We start from the raw sequence: 24,957 nt of genomic DNA, 5'->3' as shown, positions 1-24,957 counted from the left end.
TCCTATTTTATTTGATTATTATTTTACAAATTTAAAAAAATGGCTATTAACTATCGCCTTTCAAACCTTATTGTTTATATTACTCCTACTAGTATAGTTACTAATAATATGAAAAGCTATACCTTCTATTCCCTTCTACAGCTTCCTTTTAGTATTAGAAATTTAATTAATCTATAAGGTAATAATTTTATTTATTTATAAAATAAATTTAAACGTTTTAAATATTTGATCATTAACGAGAAATCTATATTAAATATAAAGAAAATGTATTTTACTAATAACTATCTTCGCTAAACCTTTATTAAAGACTAGCGTAAACGGTTTGGCGGTACTAATATTCTTCTTCTTAGGGATTTCTTCCAATTACTACCCATTAGGCAAAAATTCCTATTTTACTAAGAACCTCTTAAATTTACTAATAATCCTAACACCCCCTTTAAAATATTTAATAACGACAATAATATAAATAAACTTCCTAATAAAATAAATATATAAAAAAGGAAACTGTTAATAAGTAAGCTAAATTTAATATAATACGGTAATCGAACCTATTATTTCAATTTCAATTTGAGTATCGAATTGAAATAAGTCGTCTATTAATAAGGTAATATTTAAATTATATTCCGTAAAACTTTAAATAAGTTACGAACTAATAACCCTATTATTAACGACTAGAAGTTATTATTTATTCGTATTAAATTTAAACTACTAGTACTAAAATGAATAAACTTCGATAATGCTTTGTAAATTTACTTAACTAATACTATAGTTAATAAATATAACCTTCGTTATTTAGAAGAATTATAATTTCTAACCTTTATTTTTAAATTTACTAATATCCTCCCCAGCGCTAAAGACGTTAAATATATTAATATTAGCAACCTACATATTAAATTTATATATATTAAGGGTAATACAATTATATTTACCGAAAATCCTTAAATTCAAGCTAATTTAATCAATAGTTCGATTAATATAATTATTAATATTGCGTAGGATAGTAATTAATTATATAATAGTCAATAAATTATATATCTAATCTTCAATACTTAATTTGTTAACTCTTTTACAATCTAGAAGCCGGCGACCCCCCTTTCGTTATATTTGTCAATTTCCCCAATTACAAAGGATCTAATTACTTCGAAGACTTAAATTACTCTAATATTAAAGACCCCGAGCATACTATACCGATATTCTAATCTATTTAAAAATTTATAAAGGGAATTCTTTCTTATAAAAGAATCCAATTCCCTTTAACGATTGTATCTATTATTATAGTCTACAAAGTATAGGGTTAAATATTGGATAAAACGGTTATCGATATTTCGAAGAAGGATTTTATAATTAGTTTATTATACGTAGCTGTCTCCTCTATCTGTACCTTCGATAATATTATATTCGATGAGAGCTTTGAAATAGATGTTTTACGGTTTAAAAATACTAAGACCTATACTTACCGAATTATAAATATAATTAAATATATACTTTAATAATTATAACTAGGCTAACCCCTACCGCTATATTATATCCGTAACCCGGGTAGTCTTCCGGCCTCCAACTAAGTATATTAGCTCCTACCTAATTTCGGTAATATCGACGACGATAATAATAATAATACCGATAGTAGTTGGCCAGGCCGGGGAAGGGGAGTACGAGGTAAAGCTCGTAGTAGATTTCGTAGTAATAGAGCTGGTAATTAATTACGTAGTAGACTGCTTGCTAATGCCTTTCCCACTATATAATTACTAGCTAATACCGCTAGAATTACTTTTGGTAATAGACGTCGTAGAAGACCGCCCGGTAATAGAGTTAGTAATACTTTAAAGAAAGTTAGTAATATCCTACCTAAAGTAGGGAATATTAGAAAGCTTTGCGGAAAACCCCGTAAGAATATAGTTAATAGACCGCCGCGATTGAAGGGAGGAAAAATCGAAGGGAATAATTAATATAGTTCATTTATATAGTTTTATATAGTTCTCATATATTATTCACAGGATTTTTATTATAATAGATGTAAAAAGTAGTAAAAAAGAATTTAGGACTTATAGTACGAACCCTACCCTAAGTCTTTAGAGAACGAGTCTCTTGAGCCTACTCCGAGGGATAACCCGTGATTTACTTATACCATAATTTCTTTACTTTACTAATATTATAAGATTTTTATAAGTAGATTCCCATTAGACGGTCCCCCCGATAGTTACCCCTAACGGATAAGATTGTACGATAGTTGTGAGAAGTTAGCGTAGACGGAATAAAGCGTTTTAATAATTATATTATAGAATAAAGAGAACGAAAGAGGTATAGATATAATTCGAATATATAGTCTCTACGTTACTTATATTAATAATGGCGCTTTGAACGTCTTCGTACGCTACTATACTATAGGGCTCTTATAGTATCCTTTCACGGGAGCCAGTAATAGGAGAGAGGGGAGGTTGGCGTTATAAAGACGTTTAGAGCGTTATTTAGGTTATTTAGAGTTATTTAGGATAATAATAGAAATTTGAGCAGGAGGGTAATATTTGGTAATGTTTGGTAATATCTAGTAATATTTTTATTAGTGTTTTAGTTCCAGGGGATATGTGGATCTAGCTTTTTACGGCTTAAGATATGAATTTATGGGCGCTTCATTGTCTCCCTCGGGCATATCCGGCTCCGCTCAAGGAAAGACTATTTTACGCTACAGTATAGTACGAATAAACGTAAAGTATTAGTATAGCCACTGTCGGCTAAATAATACCACCCTAATAATATATTAAATCCCTAAATAAAAGTATTATTTAATACCTTTATATCGTTGGCCGACCCTTCCTAACTAGGTAATATATTCATAAACTTACTATCGAAATTATATATTAATAATATATTAACTATTAAGGTTCCTTTATAATTGCGCTATAATTATTAATCTTTACTACGTATCCGTACCGGGAAGTATAAATTATCGAAAGCTTCCAAAACGTAGCAGAAATATAAGAAGAACTTAGGGTTACCTTTAATTTCCTTAGGGGTTTTAATTTTAAGAAGTCGGACCTTATAGGCGGCGAGGATAGTATATACCTAGAATACTTAATAAAAGTCTCTAATAATAAATTAATGTAATAATTTCTTTTTTAATATTTATATTAATTAACTGGTATATGATAGCGATGTTATAACTAAATAAGTATACCGCTATACGGAGGGTCAACCCCTATATTGTAATAAAGAGGAATATTAATACTTTTTCGTATATAAATACACGCGGTAAAGGCTCGAAATTAATATAATATTCTAACTACGTTACTAGCGTATTGAAAATAGACAGTTAGAATTGTGCTAATTTATACAATCTTTCTTAATACTTATCGAATAAATTTTTAATAGCGAAGAAGCTACGTATACTATACAAATTACGTAAAATCTTTAGTTCCTATAGTATAATACTAGTAACTAGTATTATTACTATTAATTTGAATAGTTAGCTACGTTTCTGTCATAGGATTACCTGTGACTGTGCCTGGCATATGCACGGCTCCTGTCATAGGCAGTTGAGCCTCGTGCCATGCCATTGCCACCATTAGCCAATGGCACATCACGTGTATGTGCACGTGCGCTGGTTCCGGCTCTGGGCATGGCCTTCGTACCTTGCCTTATATCGCCAGACCTGCGCACACCTCTCTTCTCCTCTCCTCGTACAACTACGCATATCCAATCTACCCCCATACTATTCGCCTTACCCCATGATAGTTTCCTCCTTTTCGCTATATAGTAGTAGAGGGATTGTAGCGTTTATATTATTTACGAGCGCTCCTCTATAGTAGTACTAGTATTGACTATTGATATTAGTATTAATTGTCGATATTGGTGTTGTTGAGGTTCTTGTTGTCACGTGTGTCAAAAAGTAGAAATTTCTGGCTTTTCAAAATGCCTTTTGGGTTCTAAACCGTTTAGAAAGAATATACAGATTTTATTAGGTAGTTTACTCTAATGTGGGCTAGAAATTTTAGGAGGAGTTCAGGAACTGGTTTTGCGGGGCTCCCTACCCAAATTAGTTCAGGAAACGACTGAACAGTTTTCTGAACCCCGGCTCTGAAATCTTCCGAGCCCTCGATTCAGGAGCGACCGAACACGCTCTAAGCCCTCAAGGTCGGACCTTCCACCACGGTCCAGTAGCTTACGTGGTAGTGCGCTGGGTCCAGAAAATGCGTGGTATTTTCGTAGGTCTATACCTTGCTCGTACAGAGTCGACTCATCCCGAGTTCGATTCCGAGCCTGGGCGGGCCGAGCTTTTTGTTTTTTTTTCTCCCACTTCGTTTTTCATTGTCTACCTTGAGCAACGTCGATCGCCCTCATATCTTGCTCCGGACGCTCGTCCCAGCGTGCTGGGGGTGGATCTCATTCGGGTATTCCCGTCCATTGTAACCCCATCTTTTCCAATGGGCAACCACTCCTTGCAGCACTCCAGCGACTTCAACAAGGCCCAGATCACATCCACGAGGAAACACAGCTTTCCGAGACGAAGATTGCGAGCATCAAGCTGAATATCAAGATGGCTTTGAGGTTGGCTATAAATAAAAAAAAGGTATGTGAAGAGCCTTTTACTTCCATCCACTGAAAGTAGGAGAAGCTCCGACGCTCCTAGAATCAGGCACACAAAATGCCCTCCCTTCCGCTTCCATTCCGGGATTCCCTCCCGCCACAGCGCAACTCCAACCCTCTCCAAGGACCCAAAATATCATCACTGAAAACATCTCTTGAGGAAAACAACACCCAAAAGCAACAAGAGATGTGCCACTCCTACTACGACGGAACACCACTACTGCCACCGCGGCGCCGACTGTCCATTCGGCTACGGCTGGGTCGACATTGAGGACCGGCTGTATCAGCAATACTTCAAGAGAAAGCTCATAATTGTCGACTGCTACGACGATCGAGCCCGTTGTCCTACCAAAAGGCGGGTTGTGGAGATGGCCTGGAAGGACAGGAAAATGAATGGGTTGTGCACAAATTGTGACTTGGGGCGCTGAGGGGGTGGGGGCGCTGGAGGGGGTTGTGGTGTGGGTTAGGGGAGCTAGGTTGATATGGGCAGGTTGGTAAGGGAGCTTGAGGAGCAATATGGAGGGGGGGAGGCAGGAAACGGAGAGGGGGGAAAAGAAAAAGGGGTTGTGGATGGTAGGTACCTACCTTTCTATCTCCGGGTACGTTCGAAGGGTAAAAGGAAACCAATGGAATTTTTCTCGGGGGTTGAAAGGCGCTTTAGGTTGGGAGCAAAAGCAATGAGCAAACCGTCAGTGCTCTCTTTGGTCGTCATAGCCCGGCATCACCACTCTTGCGTGGCTGACCAGCGGCTCGGACCTGTCTACCAAGAAAGCGTCTCTACTTGAGAGCAAGAGGCTTCGCCCTGGTAGGGGCAAAACCATTACAAGCTCATGAGGAGACGACCATCTCGGGCAGGCTGTACTGCTTTCGTCATTCGGTTGCTTTTCTTGCTGCGCACCCGTCTGTCTCGCAAGGCATAATGGGTAGAAGTACTCAGGTTAAAGGTGATGGGGTCAGATATGAAAGAGAGAAGAAACGCCAAAACGCATCAAAGCACGATACGCAGGCTGGAAGATGACATGATCCATTATTCTCTAGCGCCATAGAAACCATACCCTAACCCATAAGCAAAGAAGACTCGGAACAGGAAGAAAAGGAAAGGGGTACCCATAAACAGCAATCAGTGCTTCCTCCTCGAACTGCTGCTCACCAACTTCTTCTTGACCGCCTTGGGTATCTTCTCTTTCCTCTTCTCCCTCTTGGCCTCCTTAACCGCCTGCTTATGCTGCTTCTTTTCGTCCTTATCGACGAATCTTTTGCCTCTTGGTGTTCCCTTTTCGAATCGGCTCTCGTCATCCTCGTCCTCGCTACCCTCCTCCTCATCACCGCTGCCCTCTTCCTCCTCCTCGGAATCCTCCTCTTCCTCCTCCTCCGCCGTCTTTTGCACCACCTGATCCGCCAACAGGTTCTTATACACTAAATCCTCTCCCTGACCCTCGTTGACCTTGGCCACATCCTTCTCGATATCGTAAACCTCGTTCAGCGTCTTGGGGATGTACTGGTTCCTGAAAACCTCGTTATCGACCTCCTGCTCGGCCCTGGCCTCCTCGGTATCCTCGACCTCTACCCTCGTCTGGTAAAGCTGTTCGATGGTCTCCTTCATACCGGGTTCCTCCGCCGGCCCCTTGGGGTTGACGATGAAATCGAAAATCGTGCGGTCCGGCAGCGTGTCGACGCCCTTTCTCCTGAAGAAATCGCCGACGTTCTTGATATCCATGCGCAAGAACTCGAGCGAGTGGGGATGGTCGTGCTCGACTGATTGAGAAACATCAATGATGTAGAGCTTCTTGTTGTTATAGAGGATGTTGTATTCCGACAAATCGGCGTGCACGAGGCGGCAGACTTGGTACAGCTTGCGCATGAGGCCGAGGAGTTGGATGTAGAGGTCGCGCCATTGCTCGTCGGCGTCGTCTCCGGAGATGGGGGCGTCGCGCAGACGGGGGTAAGCCCACCCCTTGCGATCTCCCAAGAAGCTCATGACAAGGACGTGGAGCTTGAGCTTGATCGGCTCCGGGCAGGGGATGCCGGCTGTGTACAGACGGCGCAGGTTCCTGAACTCCTTCTCGGCCCAGAGCTTGACCATCTTCCTGTTGTTTCCCTTCTCGCTGCCGCTCTTGAAGCGGTGCTCACCAGTGATGTACTTCTCGCGATCCTTGAACACCAAAATGGCCGTCTTGTAGATCTTGATGGCCCTGTGTACGGGAGCCGAGCCATCCTCGGGGTGCAGGATAGCACCGTAGACGTTGGCTTCCTTGCCCGTGCTGATGGCACCGTGGATCTCGGAGACGAAGCCCTGGTTGATCATTTGCAGCAGGATCATGCGCGTGCGCTGGTCGAGTACGAGCTCGGAGGTGGCGCGGTCGGACTTGTCTTTGCTGCGCTCGGCGGGACCGGAGGCATTGTCGAAGGCGTCGATGCGGATCTTTCCGGCGAACTTGGAGAGGGCGGCGATTTGGTCGTCGACGCGGGCTGAAGTGTTGGCTGTGGGTTTTTGTTGTTGGGCCTGGGCCTGGGACTGCTGGGAGTTGGTACCGCCGGCGCCTTGTTGTTGGCGGTTGTATGACTTGGTCAGGTCGGCGCCGCCATCTTCGTAGTCGAGGTCATCGTCGGATTCGAAGACATCTTGGAGGTCGTCGTCGTCTTCCTCTTCGATCGCAAGGTTGTCGAGCTGGGCGGTGGTGTTGTTGAGGTCGACATTCTGGTTGTCGGTCGCCGGAGTGGTCGACGTGAGTTCTGGTTGGGAAGCCATCTTGTTGCCGGGTCTGCTTCCGTTGGTTGTTAGCAGGTGGTGATGGGGGGCAAGTGCAACGGGCGCTGGAGACAGGATGGAAAGCGTCATGGAACTTGGACCCTACTTCCACTGGCAATTTTCTTGGTGGGGCGAGCTCACCTTATCTTATCGCAATGCGGGGTGTCGGCCAGCTTTGCCAAGAGGTTGGAGTTCGTAGGGCTGTTTTCAAGATTCAGGGTTAGGGTCGTTTGTGAGTTCTCGACAACGACTCGAAGATGGATTGGAAGAGGTTATTGAATGTTTGCGTTTGAGATGATCTTGCTGTTTAAATAGTCTTTGGCTCAGTATTCAGCATATGTAATTTATTTCTTGCCTCTCCGATGCTGCGAGGTTCGTTCGGTACAGACAATGCATCCCTGCACCGGTGTTGCCACTGGGTGTGCCTGCCGCCTACGCTTAAGCGATGATGCTGACGCTATCATTCTGATTCATTCCAAATTCCTTTTGCATTTTCCACATCTCAACATCCGGCGCAGAACAAATCAACCGGTGACTCAGTTTCGGGAAACCGGTATGAAATCCTGAATTTATCAATTTATTCATGCTTCCGTTCACTCCAGATTACAATTGATGCCGAGTGCGGACACTGGCACTAACAGTACGCGTCCTTGTGGGCCGAACCCAGCTGTTAGTGCTAACTGGCAACCACCCCAAGTCATCAAGCAACACCATGGTTCCGGGGTATACAAGGAAACCTATCGTCATCTACCTGACCTTATGTTTTAATCATGGTTAAATCTGGGGTTCAACCTCTGGGTATCTGTGGATAATGAATGGACTGGAAACTTGCGATCAAAAGTCAACCCATCACAACCAGCGATGTAGATAACTTAAGTTCAATCAAACAAAGGTTTGAGGTTGGTTGAGTGGGTCAAGTAATAGAGTTAAATTGGTTAATTACTTGATTGGTCAAGTAATTGCCAAGACAAGTGGAGTATATAGCAAACCCTAACCCTGACCTGACATCGCTCCTGAAAGTCCGGACTATGGGCAAAATAGGACAACTTTTACCACCAAAAAAAAATTCTACCGGGCGGCCAAGTAAGCTCAATCAATTATAGATTTGTAGTTGCTTGATTGATTTATAGGGAGACCCCGATTTGATTGCTTGTATTTGCTTGATTGCGTGAACTTGGTTTGGCAACTTGATTTATCTACATCGCTAATCACTACCTCCTGGCCTGCCTCCGGGACATGACCCAGGCGCACAATGGCATTGAGCGTTGTGAGGATTCGATTCATGGTTGTTGACGGCTCCTACTTTTAACAACGGATTCAATGGATCACTGACCAGCCAAGTTCGTCAATGAACTCATATATGCATTGCAAGTTCGATGGCAGTTGATGTTAACACGGAGCATATAACAGCACACAGTTCCCAACAGGTACGTCTCCCAGTTTTTTCGCAACCCCCATCGGAATTCCAGCTTTTCCCACATCAACTTGCCTAAACGGACTAATAACTACTCACCATGTGCTACTCCTACATGGAACACCACTTTTGCCGAAACGCCGCCGACTGTCCGGCAGGCTATGGCTGGGTCGACGAACAAGGGGTGCTGTACCGGCGATGGTTCAAGCGCATCAGAAGAATAGTCAGCTGCTATGACGATATAAGCAGCTGCCCTACCCGCAGGCGGGCGAATATGAATCACTATTTCATCTCGAGAAGGATTGATAAGCTGTGTCCTCACTGCAAGGCCGCAGCCAGGGCTGCCAGGTATGGTTAGTAAGGGAAGAGTGACGGTGATACGGTTGGTAGGAAGGTAATGGGCCTTTTGGGTCAAGGTTAGGGTCTTGATCACTTCGAAAACTTCGTTCTATTGCTGGAAGTCACCATGGATGGTTTTGATGTTCTTCTGCTTCTCATGTTGAATACATGTAGTGAACGACCTGTCACAACAATGACCTTATTCCATCGTCTGGTGGCCTCAAGAACTCGAGACGCCCATTTAAACCTGCGCTGAGGTTAATCTACCCCTTAAGAATTCCTTTTCTTTTCCCATGCCTGTATATTCTGGTTTCCATTTTTCTTCCCTTTACCCCCTCTCATGTCCTCCCCTTCTACATCCTAAAAAGCTCCCTCGCAGAAGTGGTCATGTCTTCCAGCTTACTCCGGCATTCAAACACCTCCAACAACACTCAGTAACAGTGTTACAATCCCGCCACTTCTCATACTTTGCAAACCCACCACTCGAACACGAAGTCGATAAGCCCGAAGTTCCCCCTTGAGCAAGTAAGCATTTGACTGTGCGGACTTCCCATCCGAAAAACCGCTTGTTAAGTTCTCCGGCCGAGTTGATTCGACCGTAGCCGGCTGGACAGGAGGAAGAATTCCGGCAGTATTTGTATTCGTGGTAGTAATAGCACATGGTGGGCTGAGTGGTATATTGGAGTCGGGGGGGGCTATGGGATAATGGGTGAAGGTGCTGAGTTTAAGTCACTTGCTACGGCGTCGAGTTGTCTCTGTACCTGACGTTGTCTTCAAGGGAGATTGTACGTCGGATGTGTCACTGAAAAAGATGTTAGACCGCCCGTCCTCGTTCGTGACGTTGACAGCGCTTGAAATAACTCAACTTATATAACTCAACTCGACTCGACTCAACTCAACTCGACTCAACTTGGGGGTTTCGGCTAGAGTTGCAACTCAACTCGGGACCCTCGAGTTGAGTTACCGAGTTGGCCGCCTTCTTGGCAAACCGGCAGAATTTTTTTTGGTAGTAAAATTGCCCGGGGACCGGATTCTAGAAGGGGTCCCCCGGGATTTTATATGGCCCCACCGTTTGGCAACTTACTCGACTCAACTCGACTCAACTCGAGATCTCGAGTTGACCCACTCAACTAACTCGAACCCCCGAGTTGAGTTGAGTTGAGTTATTTCAAGCGCTGGACGTTGACACTGCAGTAGTTCAACACTTTGAGTTCCGAAGCTGATTTGACCTCTTAAGTGGCTCATTCACTTGTTTGCATTATGGTTCATGAAGTGACTTTGAGAACTTGAGATTCATCTTGGTCTCTCGAATCTCAACGTTGTTTCTTCCAAACATTCCTCCCTGATGATTCCCACCATCCTTTCCTTTTTTTCCACCAGGGTCTTTCCCTCCATCTCCCATCCATAGAGGTATCCATTAAGGTAAGTTGCCTTCTCCTGTCATCTTCAGCTTATCCCTTCTCACCAGATCCTTCAACTCTCAACCTGAATTTCCACCTCTTCTGACCCTCGAATCTTCCCCCCTTTTCATTCCTCCCCTTCCCTTCCCTTCACGCCGATACACTTCCGAAACCCGCACGCCATCCCCAAATCCCCTGAGCTTTTATGTGGCATTCGGGTCCTCTTCTGCCATGTCGGAATCTGATACAGCGGTTACGGTAGCCCCGCATTTGCCGGTCCATTTGGCACATCCCACACTCTCCCACCACCTCAAACTTATCCAACCGCGGGTCATATGCGAAATAACCGGGACAGGTCGAGATTCGGTAGCAGTTCCGCGTGTTGTTTCTTTCCGCGTAACAGCGGCGAGGGGTTTGGTAGAGGCCGTAGCCACCGGGGCAGCGGTTGCCGGTGCGGCAGAACCTGTATTCGATGCCGTATTTGCACATTTTGGATTTTTGTGCTGTTTTGGTGGTTTGGTTTGGTTCTGGGGGTTCTGTTGATGGGGGTGGTAGTGCTTCCTAGTCGCTCGTGGTGATGTGGAGGTTGGGTTAGGTTTGTTATGGTGGGAATGGCTTACTAGTTTGTGTGTACTGCTGAGGCTTTTTGGAGGCTTGGATCTGTTCTTGCTTGTCTGCTTGTTGGGTTGTCTAGTGGAGGAAGTTGAACTGGTAGAACAAAGGGGTTATTTATATCTCCCGGAGGTAAATTTATCGAAGATATTGTGACGAGCTTGGACTGCTTCGTCTGGATATGGGCAATCCCATGAATCGAGGTGAATGGCTCCTTAGATCTATAGTAAACTCGTTTCTCCCCGTGAAGTGTGAAGGCTCACTGGTGAAGAGAAGAAAATACAGGATAGAACTGATCAGCAGCCACGGAGTGCAAACAAATGAGTAATCCTACCCGCACCCAGGGCAAATCTACACGCACCCTCCCCACCCAAATGTCAGCTATTATATAAAATATAGGGTTTTGGCGGTATTCTTACCTATTTTAAATATCGTATCGCATTCAAGCTAAATCACCCAACCATATAACCCCCTTAATGATTCTTCCCTATAACTCACTCAAATCTCGTAATATATTTATAATAATTAGTATAAAATGCTATATATTAATTATTTTATTCGCTATATTAGTTATTAAATTTAAAATCGCTATTAAGGGAGGAAAGTTCAGAGGATATTTTAATAGGCGCCCGCTATACCTTTCGAACTCTCTCCTCCTAATATCTACCTAACTCCTCATCCTCCTTATCCTCCTCGTCGTCGGCTACCTCAATACAACTATATACCTCGTCTTAAATATTTAACTACTTAATATTAAGCCCCGCCTCATATTAGGAATAATCGTACCGCACTAAAGCTCGTATAGGTTAAATATTCTTAAACTTACCGCGTAATCCTTTTGCTTTATTCTTTTTCTTAGTCGCTTAAGTAAGTAACTTAATTAGCAAAATAGCTTCGTCGCTAAATAGACCGCCCTATTTAAGAGGACGACGTTTATATACCCCCTTAGCGGCTAAGCAAAATTATAAATATTTATCTACTACGTCCTATTACGTAAATTAATATAAGGAGGCTCGGATTAATAATAAGGGGACTTTATATATCGTTAAATAAAATACTAAAAGGGGTAATAATCCACCTTAGTAACTAAGACTATTTTATTAATTTAGTAAGCAGCTTTTATTTTATAAGTATAAGGGAGCCTGTATTAGGTTCGAAAATTATTTGAATAGGGCTACAAACGATTGCTATTAGGGTATCGAATATTAGGGAGGGTCGCTTTTAATTATTAATATTACCTATTAAACAAATCCACCCCCTAAGAGGTTATTTCCATAGTAATAGTATTAAGCTAGGTATAGTTGGGTCCTATTTACGTAGTACGTACGCAAATTGCTAAAGAGGTTAATTTTTAATTAAAGAGTTCCTAGCGAATAACGATATAGGTAATAACGGCCTTGTAGAGGTTAATTAACCTACTACGAATTAATCATTTATACGACTTCAATAAATTATTATTAGATTTATTTATCGATATAGTACGTTGCCCGCAATTAAAATATTATTTCGTATAATAATTAGTCTACTCTAACTTATAAAGAATAAATTCGAATTTAATTTATTTAATAATAGCCTCTTATACTATTTTAAATCAATAATAGAAGAAAAACTACGCGTTATTAAAGTTCGATTCAAACGAAGAGTAAATTATATATTACTATAAATAAAAGAACCCAATTCTAATATTAATAAACCTCCTAGGGAGCGGACCTAACCTAGCCTATATTTTAATAACTATTTTAACCTTATTATATATATAGTACAACCGTTCGATATCAATTTAATTATATTAATTAAGGGCTTCTCTTTGTACTTAAGCCGCCGCTTTATTAAAGTCTTCGCTATAGGAGCTCTCCTTACTAGATTACTCCTTATTACTATATTTATTATCGCTTTAAAATTCGTTATCGTTATTTTAAAATATTTAACGACGCTAAAATTAATATACTAAGTATAACGTTAGTATTAAATATTTAGTAAAAATCGGTCGATAGTAAAAATAAATTAAGTATTACTATTAGTAATAAGTATAGTAGGTAGGGGAATCTCGAATTCTTTAATAGCCTTTTCGAACGATTTAATTAATTAAATATATCATTTCTCCCTTTCATTATGAATAACCGCTTAAAATACTAATATAAACGACCTCTCTAATATAATAATTACCCTTTAAATAAATAGTATATAATAATAATTACTTTTATACGTTGTATCGATAAAGAAAGTATATAAGAACCCTTCTATATAAATTATTATAATTCAATAACTTAGAGAGCGTACCGTAATATAATACCTTATTCTTCCCTCTTATGGCTATAGTAATTAAATTCCTTAATTTTAAATACTATTATTATATTAAAGATTAATTTCCTACTAAAAGTTTAAGTATCAGCGTAGCCATTCCTATCCCCTTATTGTAAGAATTAATACTAATTATTTAAAGTTTTAAAGGTAAAATATAGGCTGGGGTAGTGTTTTTTAATATTAGTATAGATAGAGGGAACGGTTAAATTATATTATCGAAGCAAACTATTAATATATTTTAATTAGTCTAAATTAGTAACCCTTATTCGAAATATAAAGTAATTATATAAATATTCTAATAACCTATAGCTTTAATATATAAGGCTTAACGGCCGTATATTTTAAGTACGACCGTTCTTTTTTAAAAATTAAACGACGATTCAAAAGGGATAGTCTTACGCGATTTTACGTAAGGTAATATAGCGCTTTTTATACAGGTTGTCTTTTAAGTATTATTTAGGTTGAGTGTAATTACATTAATATACGTAGTTCTAGTATTTCACCTTATTAAATCCTATTTCGAAAGTCTATAATCGCTAGGTAATAATACTAAAGTAATAGTAGCGATATAAATTAATTAACTATTTGTAAACGCTATAAAAATTGGGGGTAGGCGCCATTGTAAAGAATGTATCGTCGGCTGGTATAATTTACTCTTACTTATTGGGAGGGGTCGAGGCGGCGGACGACGATGACGACGAAGAGGAGGAAGAGGAGGAAGTACGACGGCGGCGACGTTATTTTTAGTTGTGCGATTGCGAAGATATCTAATTTAATATTATCGACTGAAAGCGATGAAAATTAATTAATTTAAATAAGATTACGTACATTGAGGTAATTATTAATATAGTTGTTGATATATAATGTACAAATGCGTACAAATAGTGATATGAAAATAAGCGAAAAAAATAACTAAGTTACAGGAATGTTGGCGTGCATTGAAAATACGAAATTTAGTGGGTAAAAACGGGATTTTCAATGTTAGCTGTCATCCAGCTGCACGACCCACATTTCTGGGTGGGGGAGGGTGCGTGTAGATTTAGGATGGGTGCGGGTAGGATTACTCAAACAAATTCACCATGTTCGATCACTTTACCAAGCTCCCTCCCTATATTAGAGGTACCTTAGATTTCTCGTTTACTATACCCGCCCCAAGGCAGTTGAGACTGAGAAAACTTCAAGATTAAGCCTTATCTCGAGATCGAGTGACTTTACCCTGTCTCCTAGCCCTCCATTCACTCATTGACGGATTGGATCTCAGTGCCTCCCTCCCGTCTACCACAGTAGAGGTAGTTAATTCACCACGCGCACAACAGACAGTTTCGTCCTTAAAGAAACTAGGCAGAGAGATCCGAAGGAAGACGTAAACAAGAAATAACCGTAGTGGGAAAATGCGTTTCGTGACATGGGTTGTCCTTCTTGGACAAAAGGCAGGCACAAGCCTTGTTCCTCAGACAAACCATGTTTCCTTCAGGGGATAAGCGCTATAGTACAGTGTCCTTGGTTTTGGAGCTGGCTCGGGTCCGAAGGTCGAGATTACCTCAAGTCTCAAAGTCTCAAAGTCCTACCTTCCTCCCCAAACACCTCACTTCCCCTTTATAAACAGAAAGAACTAACCCTTTCCCCCATAAATATAGGAACTAATTGGCTCAGTGGACAAGCGGTTCTTGAAGTAGTTCTTGGTTTTCAATTGTATGCATGATATTCTCTATTCGATTCCTGTTCGTGACGAACTTTTTGAAGCTATTCCGACAATGTCGGCCTTTACGATCAAATATAGGCCTTCGCTAGTAAATGCACGCCTTCAACCTGGTGGCCTTTAAGTCACTAAAAGTATAGAAGGTTGCCTCTACACTCTATACTTGTGGCTTCTAGGGCCCTGGCAGAAAAGCCATGTCTAGAAAATAATTACAGTTTTCTTTTCATGCATTGCCTCCTACACAAGGCTTGTTGCAACTCAGAGTTTCCCGCTTCGGTATACGAAGTGGCGAGATTGTTACAATGTAACTGAGTTTTGTTGGATGTGCTTGAACGCCGGAGTAAGCTGGAAAACGCGACTGTATCTTACTGGGTCATTGTAGGTGGAAGGGCGGGAGAAGATGAGAGGGTGTAGAGGCAACCAAGTGAAAATGGGCAGGAAATGGAAACGGAAAGGCGAGCGTAGTGTAGGGATTGTATTTTTAGGGAAGAGTACAATGCCCTCTGCGGAGGGTTGAATCGGTGCCTCGGATTTTCAGGTCACCAAACGATGGAATAAGCTCGTTGCTGTGACAGGTCGTCCACTGTTTAACATCACTCACAGAGTCATGGATTTGGTATAGAAACATCCCAGGTCTTCTTAATGTTTTAGGATGCAAACTTATTTGTTCGACGAGAAATGACTTTCATACTTGAAGTTTATTTGGTTCTCTTGAAGTTGGGTTATCCATGGTTGAGTCGTCTACCCTATGGAGTTGTTCCTTCCAAACCTTTATTTTCCCGCTTTCCCATAAAGTCTTGACCTTTTTCATGATCCCTCCTTTTCCCATCCACATGGCCAACGAATCGTCTTATTTTTCTTCCGTTATCGCCTCGCTGCGGCCTCACATTGAAAGCACAACTCATCGGTCTTTCTCTCGTTGCAGTCCGGCCTCATCTCCGCCACCCTGTTGGTAGGGCACTGCGTACTGGCAGAGCAGCGGACCTCGACTGTGTTCCAGACGTAATATCGCTGGTATAGCCGCCCTTGTGCGTCAACCGAGCCGTAGCCGTTCGGACAGTCGGCGCCTTTCCGGCAGTAGTGGTATTCGAAGTAGGAGTAGCACATTGTGGGGGTTCTATCGATGGGATGCTAGTGCTTCTTGGTCTGGGAGATTGGGTCTGATTATTGCGGTGCCAGCTTACTGCCTTCTGGGTTGTGTATTCTGGTAATTTCTTTCAGGAGGATTAAGCCTGGTCTGTCTTCAGTTCCGCTTGGTTGTCTGGTAGAAAAGGTTGAACTGGTGGAATTAAGGGGATATTTATATTCCCAAGAGTAGGAATTATCGGCAATTCTATAATGACCTTGGACTGCTTCGTTTGCATATGACCAAACCCATGAAAGGAGTTGAATGGCTCATAATAGGTACCGTAAAGTGTATTGATTCACTTGAAGAATCAGGTCGACTTCCCCTCGTAAAGATACCTCTAACCCGAGACTGGATGGAACAGATCGGCTTCCATGAGGAGCGAACAAATTGATCATATTTACCTAGGTAATCACTTCACTCAAGCTCCATCTATTACTTATTGAGTAACCCTACCCGCACCCACCCCAAACCTACACGCACCCTCACCCAACAAAGACACTCGATAATAACTTTCCAGAAATTCTTGGAACTTAATTGTTCGACGAGAAATGACTTTCATATTTGAAGTTTATTTGGTTTTCTCGCAGTTGTTGTTCCTTCCTAACCTTCATTTTCCCGGTTTCCCATTACGACTAGGTCTTAACCTTTTCCATGATCCCTCCTTTTCCATGATTCCTCCTTTTCATAACCCCTCCTTTCCATAATTCCTCTGTAATAATTCCCTCCACCATCTTTTCCCTTTTTCCCCCAGGGTCTTTCCCTTCTTCATTCCTTCAGAGCCTTTGACTCTTCGAGTTTCCACCTTTTCTGCTCCTCGAATCTTCCCCCCTTTTCATTCCTCCCAGCCCTTACCTTCACACTGAGTACTCAAGGTTGTAAGAACCAGTCCGGATTGCACGTATCACACTCCCCCACCACAAGCCAACAATCCAACCGCCAATCATACTGCAGATTACCGCGACAGTCTCTACTAGTGCAGTCCCGCCTGTTGTGTCTTTGCGTATAATAGTTATTGCGGCGAGTGGTTCCTTGGAAGAGGCCGTTGCCACCCCGGCACCGGTTGCCGTTGCGGCAGAACCTGTATTCAATGCCGTATCTGCACATTTGGACTTTTGTGCTTGTTTGGTGGTTTGGTTCTAGGGTTCTGTGGTATGGGGTGTTAGTGTTTCTTTTTCTGGGAGATTGGTTCTGATTATTGCGGTGCTGGCTTACTGCCTGGTTTGCGTGCCCTGGTGATATCTTTCAGGAGGTTTAGGGCTGGTCTGTCTTCGCCTTCGCTTGATCGCTTGGTTGTTGGGTTGTTTGGTGGAAAATGTTGAACTAGTGGAATTAAAGGGATATGTATATTTCCCAGAGGAGGAACCATGGGGAATTTTTTGATGGCCTTGGACTGCTTCGTTTGCACCCCATGAAGGGAGGTGAATGGCTTTATAGAGCCATCGTGAAGTTCGTTGATCCTCTTGAAGAGTCGGGTTGCCCTCGTGAAGATACCCGGAGACGGGATAGAACAGATCGGCTTCTATGAGGAGCGAACAAATTGCTCATGTTCGATCACTTTACTCAACCTCCATCTATTACTTGTTCCATTCACATGCCCTCCACCCTGCGAGAGTTGAAGCTCGAAACTTCGAGATCAGTCCCTGATCTCAAGATTGAATGTCCATAAACGGAGGTATTCTGCCTCCTATGGGCTATGGCCTACCTCTACTCATCGACGCAACTCAATACTTTCCTCCCGTCTACCGCAAAAACCCTTCACGACGACACGTTCACACCAAAAAGTGCTCAACCCCATGAAGGGGTCCGTTTGAGCCACCGTCGTCGCACTTTGAATCGAACAAGATCACCTCTGTCTCTCTAGAAGTCAATTCACCGCGCGCCATGCCAGCAGAGAATTTCGTCTAAAACGGGAGCCTGTAGTTTCATCAGGGAAAAGAAACAAACAAGAAAGAACGATGAAGGAGCCTCAACGCAAAGGGAGGAGTTGACCTGATCCTGGAGCGCGGATCATACCAGTAGACCATTGGGGCATCGGTTGGTGCTAGTCTGGGGTAAACTTCGCCGTGGGAGCGGAACGCCAAGATACACCTTCCTCATCCACCATGTCGACGACACTCGATAATTTTGACGTGGCTGTATGCCATTGAAACTTCCAAAGTCCTAAATCTCATAGTCCTTCTTCTGTAATCCAATTCTTTGCCAATGGATCCAATCAAGCTTCCACTCTACCCTACGAGCAGAGAGAAGAGAAAGCGAAAGCCACCGCTGCCTGCCGGGCTTTGGTGGAGCTAAGGTATGCTGAGAAGGTTGGAGAGAGGGATGTGGGACGAGGAGAGGTTGGAAGCTCGCGCGGCCCATCAGAGGATGATGGATTTAATACCATGGTAACGAGATATGGGTTTGAGCATCCAGCTTTGCTACTAAAATACTGATTCAGTTAGTAGAACTATTTGTTTAAATTACAATCTAAATTGGTCATTACCTACCTACCTTATCCAAGAATGATTGCCTTCCAAGCCCCAATGTTGCCAGTCGTGACATCCAGCCACACCACACCTGTTTCCATGCCATGCCCGATGACTAAGAACTCCAAACATACGCCGTCCCAAACACCAACAAACCCAATTTGAATCATAAACCCAAGACCATCGTATCATCATCAAAACGGTCGTTCCCCTGCCGGCCCAGGTCCATATAATGGCACCTTTCTTGGCGTCGGCGTACTCGGCTCTCTTTCTCTCTCATATGCAGTCTCAACCCTCCCCTCGTTCTCAGGTTCTCCATGTTGTTCCAACTCATCCCCCTCCCTGGTGTCCTCCAGTGGAACAACCGTCCACCTTCCCAGCGGCCTATCCATCAACCCCCACAAATCCGCCGGCACATAATCACCCACCTCCAACCGGAAATGCTCTCTCTGCCTCCTATCCGTTTCCACCAGCTTGTCCACCTGCTCCCTCGCCTTCTTCCAGATGCTATCGATCTTCTCCTCCACCGTTCTTCGTCGTTCCATTTCGAGCAGTAAGCCGTCATAAGCTCCCAGAAACCCTTCATAAAACGTCTTGAGCTCCTCCATCTTTTGCACGTTTTCGGTAATAATCTCCTTCTCGTATTTCCATCTTTGCACGAACTCGGCCTCGGCGGCGATGTACGAGGACGCCCGGGCACCGATTTCCTCGAGGAGAGAGAAGCAGGTAAGCGTGGCGGAGTGGGAGGCCCGGCTGGCGGAGAAGAGCGAATGGAGGGACGCATGGTCCATTTCCATTTGTTGTAGCACGTTGTGAATATCGGCAACTACGTCGTCCACCTCAGCGGCGTCGCGCATTACTACATGTAGTAGTTCCTGGCGCTCGAGGGGGTCCATGGGTTCGAAAGCTGACGGGCCTGATTCCGATTCCTGGGCGGAGATGACGCCTGATATGGACACTGGGACTTGGTCCTCGTCTGAGGAGGTGACTTCTGCTGCGCGGCGGCGGGCTAAAGCAGCCCCGCCTTCGGTGGTGCGCACGGCTGTGACGCACATGTCGAAGTGGCGAGTCAAAGAGGAGAGGTGTTCGGCCATGAGGTGAGAGCCGTCGGACATGGCAGAGAGGAGGTTGGGTATGGACCGCTGGTCGGGGGGATAGCCATCGGCGGTCGTAGTTGGGTTGGAGAGGGAGGCGGCGGCGGCCATGGCATCGGTAAGCGTGCGCAGGTCGGTGTCGAAGCGCAGGAGATCGCCATCAAACGAGGTCTTGGCTGCTGAAAGCTCATGGATGCTTTCCTTCAGCGCGTCGCGCACCTGCTCGACAATCTTGGGGTCGACAAAATCCAGCAGGGACTTGGGCTCCTCGCCTGGCTGGCGGAAGACGGTCTCGACTGTGGTGTTGCCCAAGACGTCCATGATCTTCTCGAGACGGTCGTCGGCGATGTCGAGGTCGCGGATGATGTGCTTGAAATCGCGAGTGCCGTTGTCGTAGGCGCGCGCCATGCCGCGACGCAGCTTCTGGAGAATGCGCACCTCGTCGAGTATGCCATGGCGCAGAAAGGCGGTCTGGGCTGAGAGGATGACGGATTCTTGGTGCATCTGGCGAGCAGAGGTGGCAAGGTCGTTGGCGCGCAGGACGAGGGTCATGGAGGAGAGGGACTGTTTAGCGGCGAGGAGGTGCCTGACGAGGACTTCAACGGGGACGTTGTCGGCGTTGAACTCGGACGAGTCAACCTCGTCCTCAGGCTCGTGGCCTGGTGACCCGGGTGATAGTGCTGGGGCGGCGGCGGCATCGTGAAGGGATGTTCGTGAAGGCCGTCTCGGTCGGGGGTCGTCGTCGGGTGAGAGGGCGGCGGGACTGGCAGAGTGGGAGTGGAAGCTCGCCATCGTGGTCTGTGACTCGGTTGTCGGTGTCTTTGTCGTGGATTGGATGGAAGAATGGAAGAGCCGGTGGTGGTGACGGTCAGGGCATGTTTATCATCGACTCGCTGGCCAGCAGGAGGGACGTAGGGAGGGATAGGCGTGTAGGCTGTAGACGAAAGATTAACACAGGAGAAACGGAAGACGGAGATGGAGATTGGTGATGGAGGAGTGGCCGGATCCAATGTTGTTGCGGAATCGGAATGGCGGGAGCTTCAGTTTCCTTCCATGTGGATGTCACCCAGACAACGCGCCGCGTGATGTCAGCTCTTGCGGGGGAATACACAGGGCCGGGCCACAGGGGTGCTGTTAGCGCGGGGATATCCCCTGCACCGGAGCAGGGTCCAGTGACCCACTGTAACCACAGTTGAGTACGGTGGCCCAAGTGTTGGCTATGCTCAATTGAAAAAGTTTGGTCAGAAAATGGCCCGTGTCAGCTGTAGGTACTAGGTACGCGCCCAGGCGCGTTAGCATAGATTCAGTTTAGCAATTAAGTCTATTTTATATTATATATAACCCTGCTTCTCTATATACTTTAATATATATAAATACTTTTACTATAATAATAACCTATTATTTATTAACGATTACGATATATTAAAATTAAATTGTAAACGTATATTATATATAAGACTAACGTATATTTACTTTAAATTAACGCTAAAGAAGGAAAATGCATCTATTAATAAAGAAAGCGACATTATTATAAAGCTCCGGCCCTATATTTTTAAGGGCAAGTTTATTACGTAAAATATGGACGACGATAAAATATTAAAAAAATTAAATAATAATTAACTTAATAAGAAACGTCTCTACTTCGCTATTAAGAAACTCTTCAACTATAATATTAATAAAGCTTATACTATTTTAACTATAAACTAAGTAAAAACACCTATTAAAATTGATTAATCGATGTTAAAAGTAATTAAATTTAATAAAAACAGTTTAAATTATTATCCGCCGCCTTGATTTCAAAAGATATTAGGTAAAGGGAGAGTTAATCACTTCGGTTTTAAAGTAGGACCGCTCCGAATATTTTATTAACTTGGCCTATTATTTTTTTAACGCTAAAATTAATATAAAGCCTTACACCAAATATATAACTATTAATAACTATAGTCCTTTCGCCGATCATATTTCCGGCGGCAAATTTATTAATAAGGGTACTTATACTAATTATTATTATAAAAGCGAGGGTAAAAATTATTCTTTACGCAAGCGTATATTATGTTTTTACTTCTTTTTCAATTACTATATTTATTTACTAATATTCTTTTTAACTTTTGAAAAAGGCGAAGAAAAGAAGAAGTAAGATAAGGTCCCCTTCTTTACTAAAATTATTTATAATTATAAGGTTAAGGATTTAGAGAGGGTTTTAGTTTAGGTTCGCATTAAAATTTTAAAGTGTAAGGTTAAAATACGTTAAATACTAAACAATGAATTAAAAGTAATTATATAGTTAGGGTTTAAATGTATTTTATATATTTAAGTAATTATTTTTAAAAGGCTTATTTACTCTATTAATTACCATAAAATATATAAAACCTTTTATATTTCTTATATTTAGAATAATAATAATAAAAACAAAATAAAAAGTTAACAACTAGGGCCTTATTTAATTTGAATATTAAATTAATAATAAAAGTTTTAAGAACTTTTATTTAATAATTTTAAATTAAACCCTTTAATACTAAAATTCGTTAAATTCCTAAATTATATTAAAGGTAGAAATAGAACGTTATTTAAATATTTTTCCTTTAAAAGGTTTTATTCTTTTAAAAATTATATATTTTATAAACTTATTATTAATTTCCTTAAAATATATTTATTTGACCGTTTTAATAAAGACAGTAACCTTTATTTTTACTAGTATTAGGCTTTTAAATTACTTTTAATTTAAAAATATTTTAAACCTTATAAAAATCTGAAGAATTCTATAATAAAATTAAAAAACTACATTTAATAATTAATATAAGGATTTAAATATTTCTTTTCTAAGGAATTATGTATAATTGTAATTAAAGGTATATTAAATTCCGGTGGTAAAAATATTTATATTATAAATCGATTCGAATAATTATTAAACGTAAATAAGAAAGAATAAAATCAAAATGTTCAAAGTCAAAAAGAATAGTTAACGGTTATTTAATAAAGATATTTAATATATAATTATTATAAATAAATAATAAATTAGTTAGAATATAACTATATAATATTTAATTATTATAAAATCCTTTTTTCTTTTAAAGAAGTTTCCTACTTATAGATTTTTTAAATTATTTAATTATTTTATAAATAATATAATTATAAGGTTGCGTTTTTCGTCTTCTAAGAATTATAAAGATAATTGCTTTAATTCCGTATATTAAAAATAAATAAAAAGACTATTTTTAAATTTTAAAAGGTTTCGAAATTAGAAGAATAAATAGTTCGCTTATTAATAAAGCGTCTTAATTTACTTTAATTCAATTATATACACTACAGTGTTATTTTGAGCCGTTTAATATAATATAAATTATTTATATACTTTTTATAAAAGTTAGAATTATATATAGAATAGAATTTGAATTGCGAATATTTAATTCATTTTATTCGATTTTATTTAATTAAAAAAATACTATATATATTTACACAACCTATTAATTATATAATATATATTTAATATTTATATAAATAATTCAATTTAAAACTCTTAACATATTAAATTCTTCATGTAAAGTATTAAATAAAGCTTTTATATAAAATAATCATTTCTTATATAACGGAATATAATCATAATTAAATAATTATATTTTTCTTTCGAATTAAAGTTTAATATAAATCTTATAAATATAAAGAATTTTTAAAATAATTCGAAAAATAATTCTTAACTTAATAAAACTCCTAGTTAATTTAATATAAATACTAAAGTTACGAATTATTTTGAATCTTATTAATAATAAACGTAAATAAAACTATATTTATTTAATAAATAATGAAAATTAATCGAAATAAATCTACTTTTGTAATAAAATAAAATTAATATAATATCATTAAATTATACTCCTAATACCTATCCTAAAGGGCGTACTATACTTATACCCCGGGTTGGCTATTAAACTATATTATAACACTTACTACTAAAACAGTTGTTAATATTTAAGTGAGAGACTAATTGCCTGCGATTAAATTCAACTCTTCCTAATTTCTTCTTAATAGGCATTACCCTTCTATATCCTTTATTACCCTCCTAAACGTTTACCTACTACCCGTTATTTAATTTTATAATTTTATAATATTTATATAACCTATTTTTATTCTAATATCTTCTGTCATGGGGCTAAGGCCCGGGCTATAGTGCTCTGGTCATCGACCAGAGCTGTTATAAGGCGCCGTGGCTGTACCTGTGCAGCCCCCATTAAAACCTCGCATCTCCGGTAGAGCCGCCTCTTAAAAGAACTTTCCTTCTTTATAGAACCTCAATTAAACTATACAACTAATACCTATATTAACCGTACTATCCCTATTATATTAGGTTCTATTATAATAGACTTAATAGAATAGGATAAGTAGCTGCTATAATAATAGTAGTAGAGCTTACTTACTTAAATAGCCGTAATTAGAATTCCTATAGAATTTTCTACCGTTGTAGCCGCCGTAGCCATAGAATAAGGAGAAACTACGAAGAGAGAAGCCGTACGCCTTATACGAAAAAAGGAAGATTTTATTAAAATACTATTTACTAATAACATATTCGCCCAAATAGTAAAATTAGTATTTAATATATAATTTACTATTTAAAATTAATAGAACCCCCTTAATATTAATATAATTATTACAATAATTACTACTACCCCGAATACTATAATCGGTACTATATAAGAAGCCACTCCCTATTATAATTTTAAATATAAAAATATCTATTAACTGAAGTAGGACGGAACCCCCTCTATATTTAATTTCTATATTACTTAATTACGCTTTATATATAAAGAAGAAAAGTTGACGGGAATTACTACTAATAATAAATTAGGTTGGTTAATACTATTTAACGCCTTCTTAACTGATAAAATAATCAAAATAGAAGTCTTTTAACGTTATAATAGTATTAATAATATTTATAAACCTAAAGATTTTTTTAATTACTTTAAATTAATCTTCGGCAATAAGAACGAGAAAAGACTGGCCCTAACCCGCCTACGTATTATATAATAGAGAAAGAACTAGTTCTTATTAGGTTATTTCCTTACGTTTGAAGAGAACTTTATAAAAGTTAGAAGCTTTATTTAGGAAAATAATTCTAAACTAACTTAATTAAAAATTTCTATATTTAACGCTTTCTATAATTAATTAATTTTAATCCGTAT

The 24,957-nt window shown here is 40.6% G+C and overlaps 4 protein-coding genes across 4 annotated transcripts; 1 reads left to right on the top strand and 3 right to left on the bottom strand.

Annotated features, from left to right (window-relative positions):
* Window positions 1–5,533: 5,533 nt before the first annotated feature.
* B0H65DRAFT_74147 (putative extragenic suppressor of the bimD6 mutation) lies at window positions 5,534–7,692 on the bottom strand. The gene is made up of 2 exons (XM_062831355.1): window positions 7,472–7,692; window positions 5,534–7,346 (listed from the first exon to the last, which is right to left on the bottom strand). The coding sequence occupies exon 2, from the start codon at window positions 7,328–7,330 to the stop codon at window positions 5,702–5,704; it is 1,629 nt and encodes a 542-aa protein (XP_062676655.1). The 5' UTR covers window positions 7,331–7,346; window positions 7,472–7,692; the 3' UTR covers window positions 5,534–5,701.
* Window positions 7,693–8,835: 1,143 nt separating this feature from the next.
* Window positions 8,836–9,030, bottom strand: B0H65DRAFT_436823 (uncharacterized protein; the record flags this gene model as incomplete). The annotated part of the gene is made up of 1 exon (XM_062825263.1): window positions 8,836–9,030. A coding segment is annotated over one exon (195 nt), but the record flags the coding sequence as incomplete, so codon positions are not given.
* Window positions 9,031–10,591: 1,561 nt separating this feature from the next.
* Window positions 10,592–11,388, top strand: B0H65DRAFT_480893 (uncharacterized protein). Its single transcript, XM_062827609.1, has 2 exons — window positions 10,592–11,019; window positions 11,104–11,388. The coding sequence occupies exons 1-2, from the start codon at window positions 10,715–10,717 to the stop codon at window positions 11,249–11,251; spliced, it is 453 nt and encodes a 150-aa protein (XP_062676653.1). The 5' UTR covers window positions 10,592–10,714; the 3' UTR covers window positions 11,252–11,388.
* A 7,347-nt stretch (window positions 11,389–18,735) lies between these two features.
* B0H65DRAFT_74114 (autophagy protein Apg17-domain-containing protein) lies at window positions 18,736–20,676 on the bottom strand. Its single transcript, XM_062831354.1, has one exon. The coding sequence runs from the start codon at window positions 20,576–20,578 to the stop codon at window positions 18,887–18,889; it is 1,692 nt and encodes a 563-aa protein (XP_062676652.1). The 5' UTR covers window positions 20,579–20,676; the 3' UTR covers window positions 18,736–18,886.
* Between the last annotated feature and the right edge of the window lie 4,281 nt (window positions 20,677–24,957).

This window comes from Neurospora tetraspora (assembly GCF_033439725.1).
Source record: "Neurospora tetraspora strain CBS 560.94 chromosome Unknown B0H65scaffold_10, whole genome shotgun sequence".
Taxonomy (NCBI): domain Eukaryota; kingdom Fungi; phylum Ascomycota; class Sordariomycetes; order Sordariales; family Sordariaceae; genus Neurospora; species Neurospora tetraspora.
This window is presented reverse-complemented; position numbering and strand designations above follow the sequence as displayed.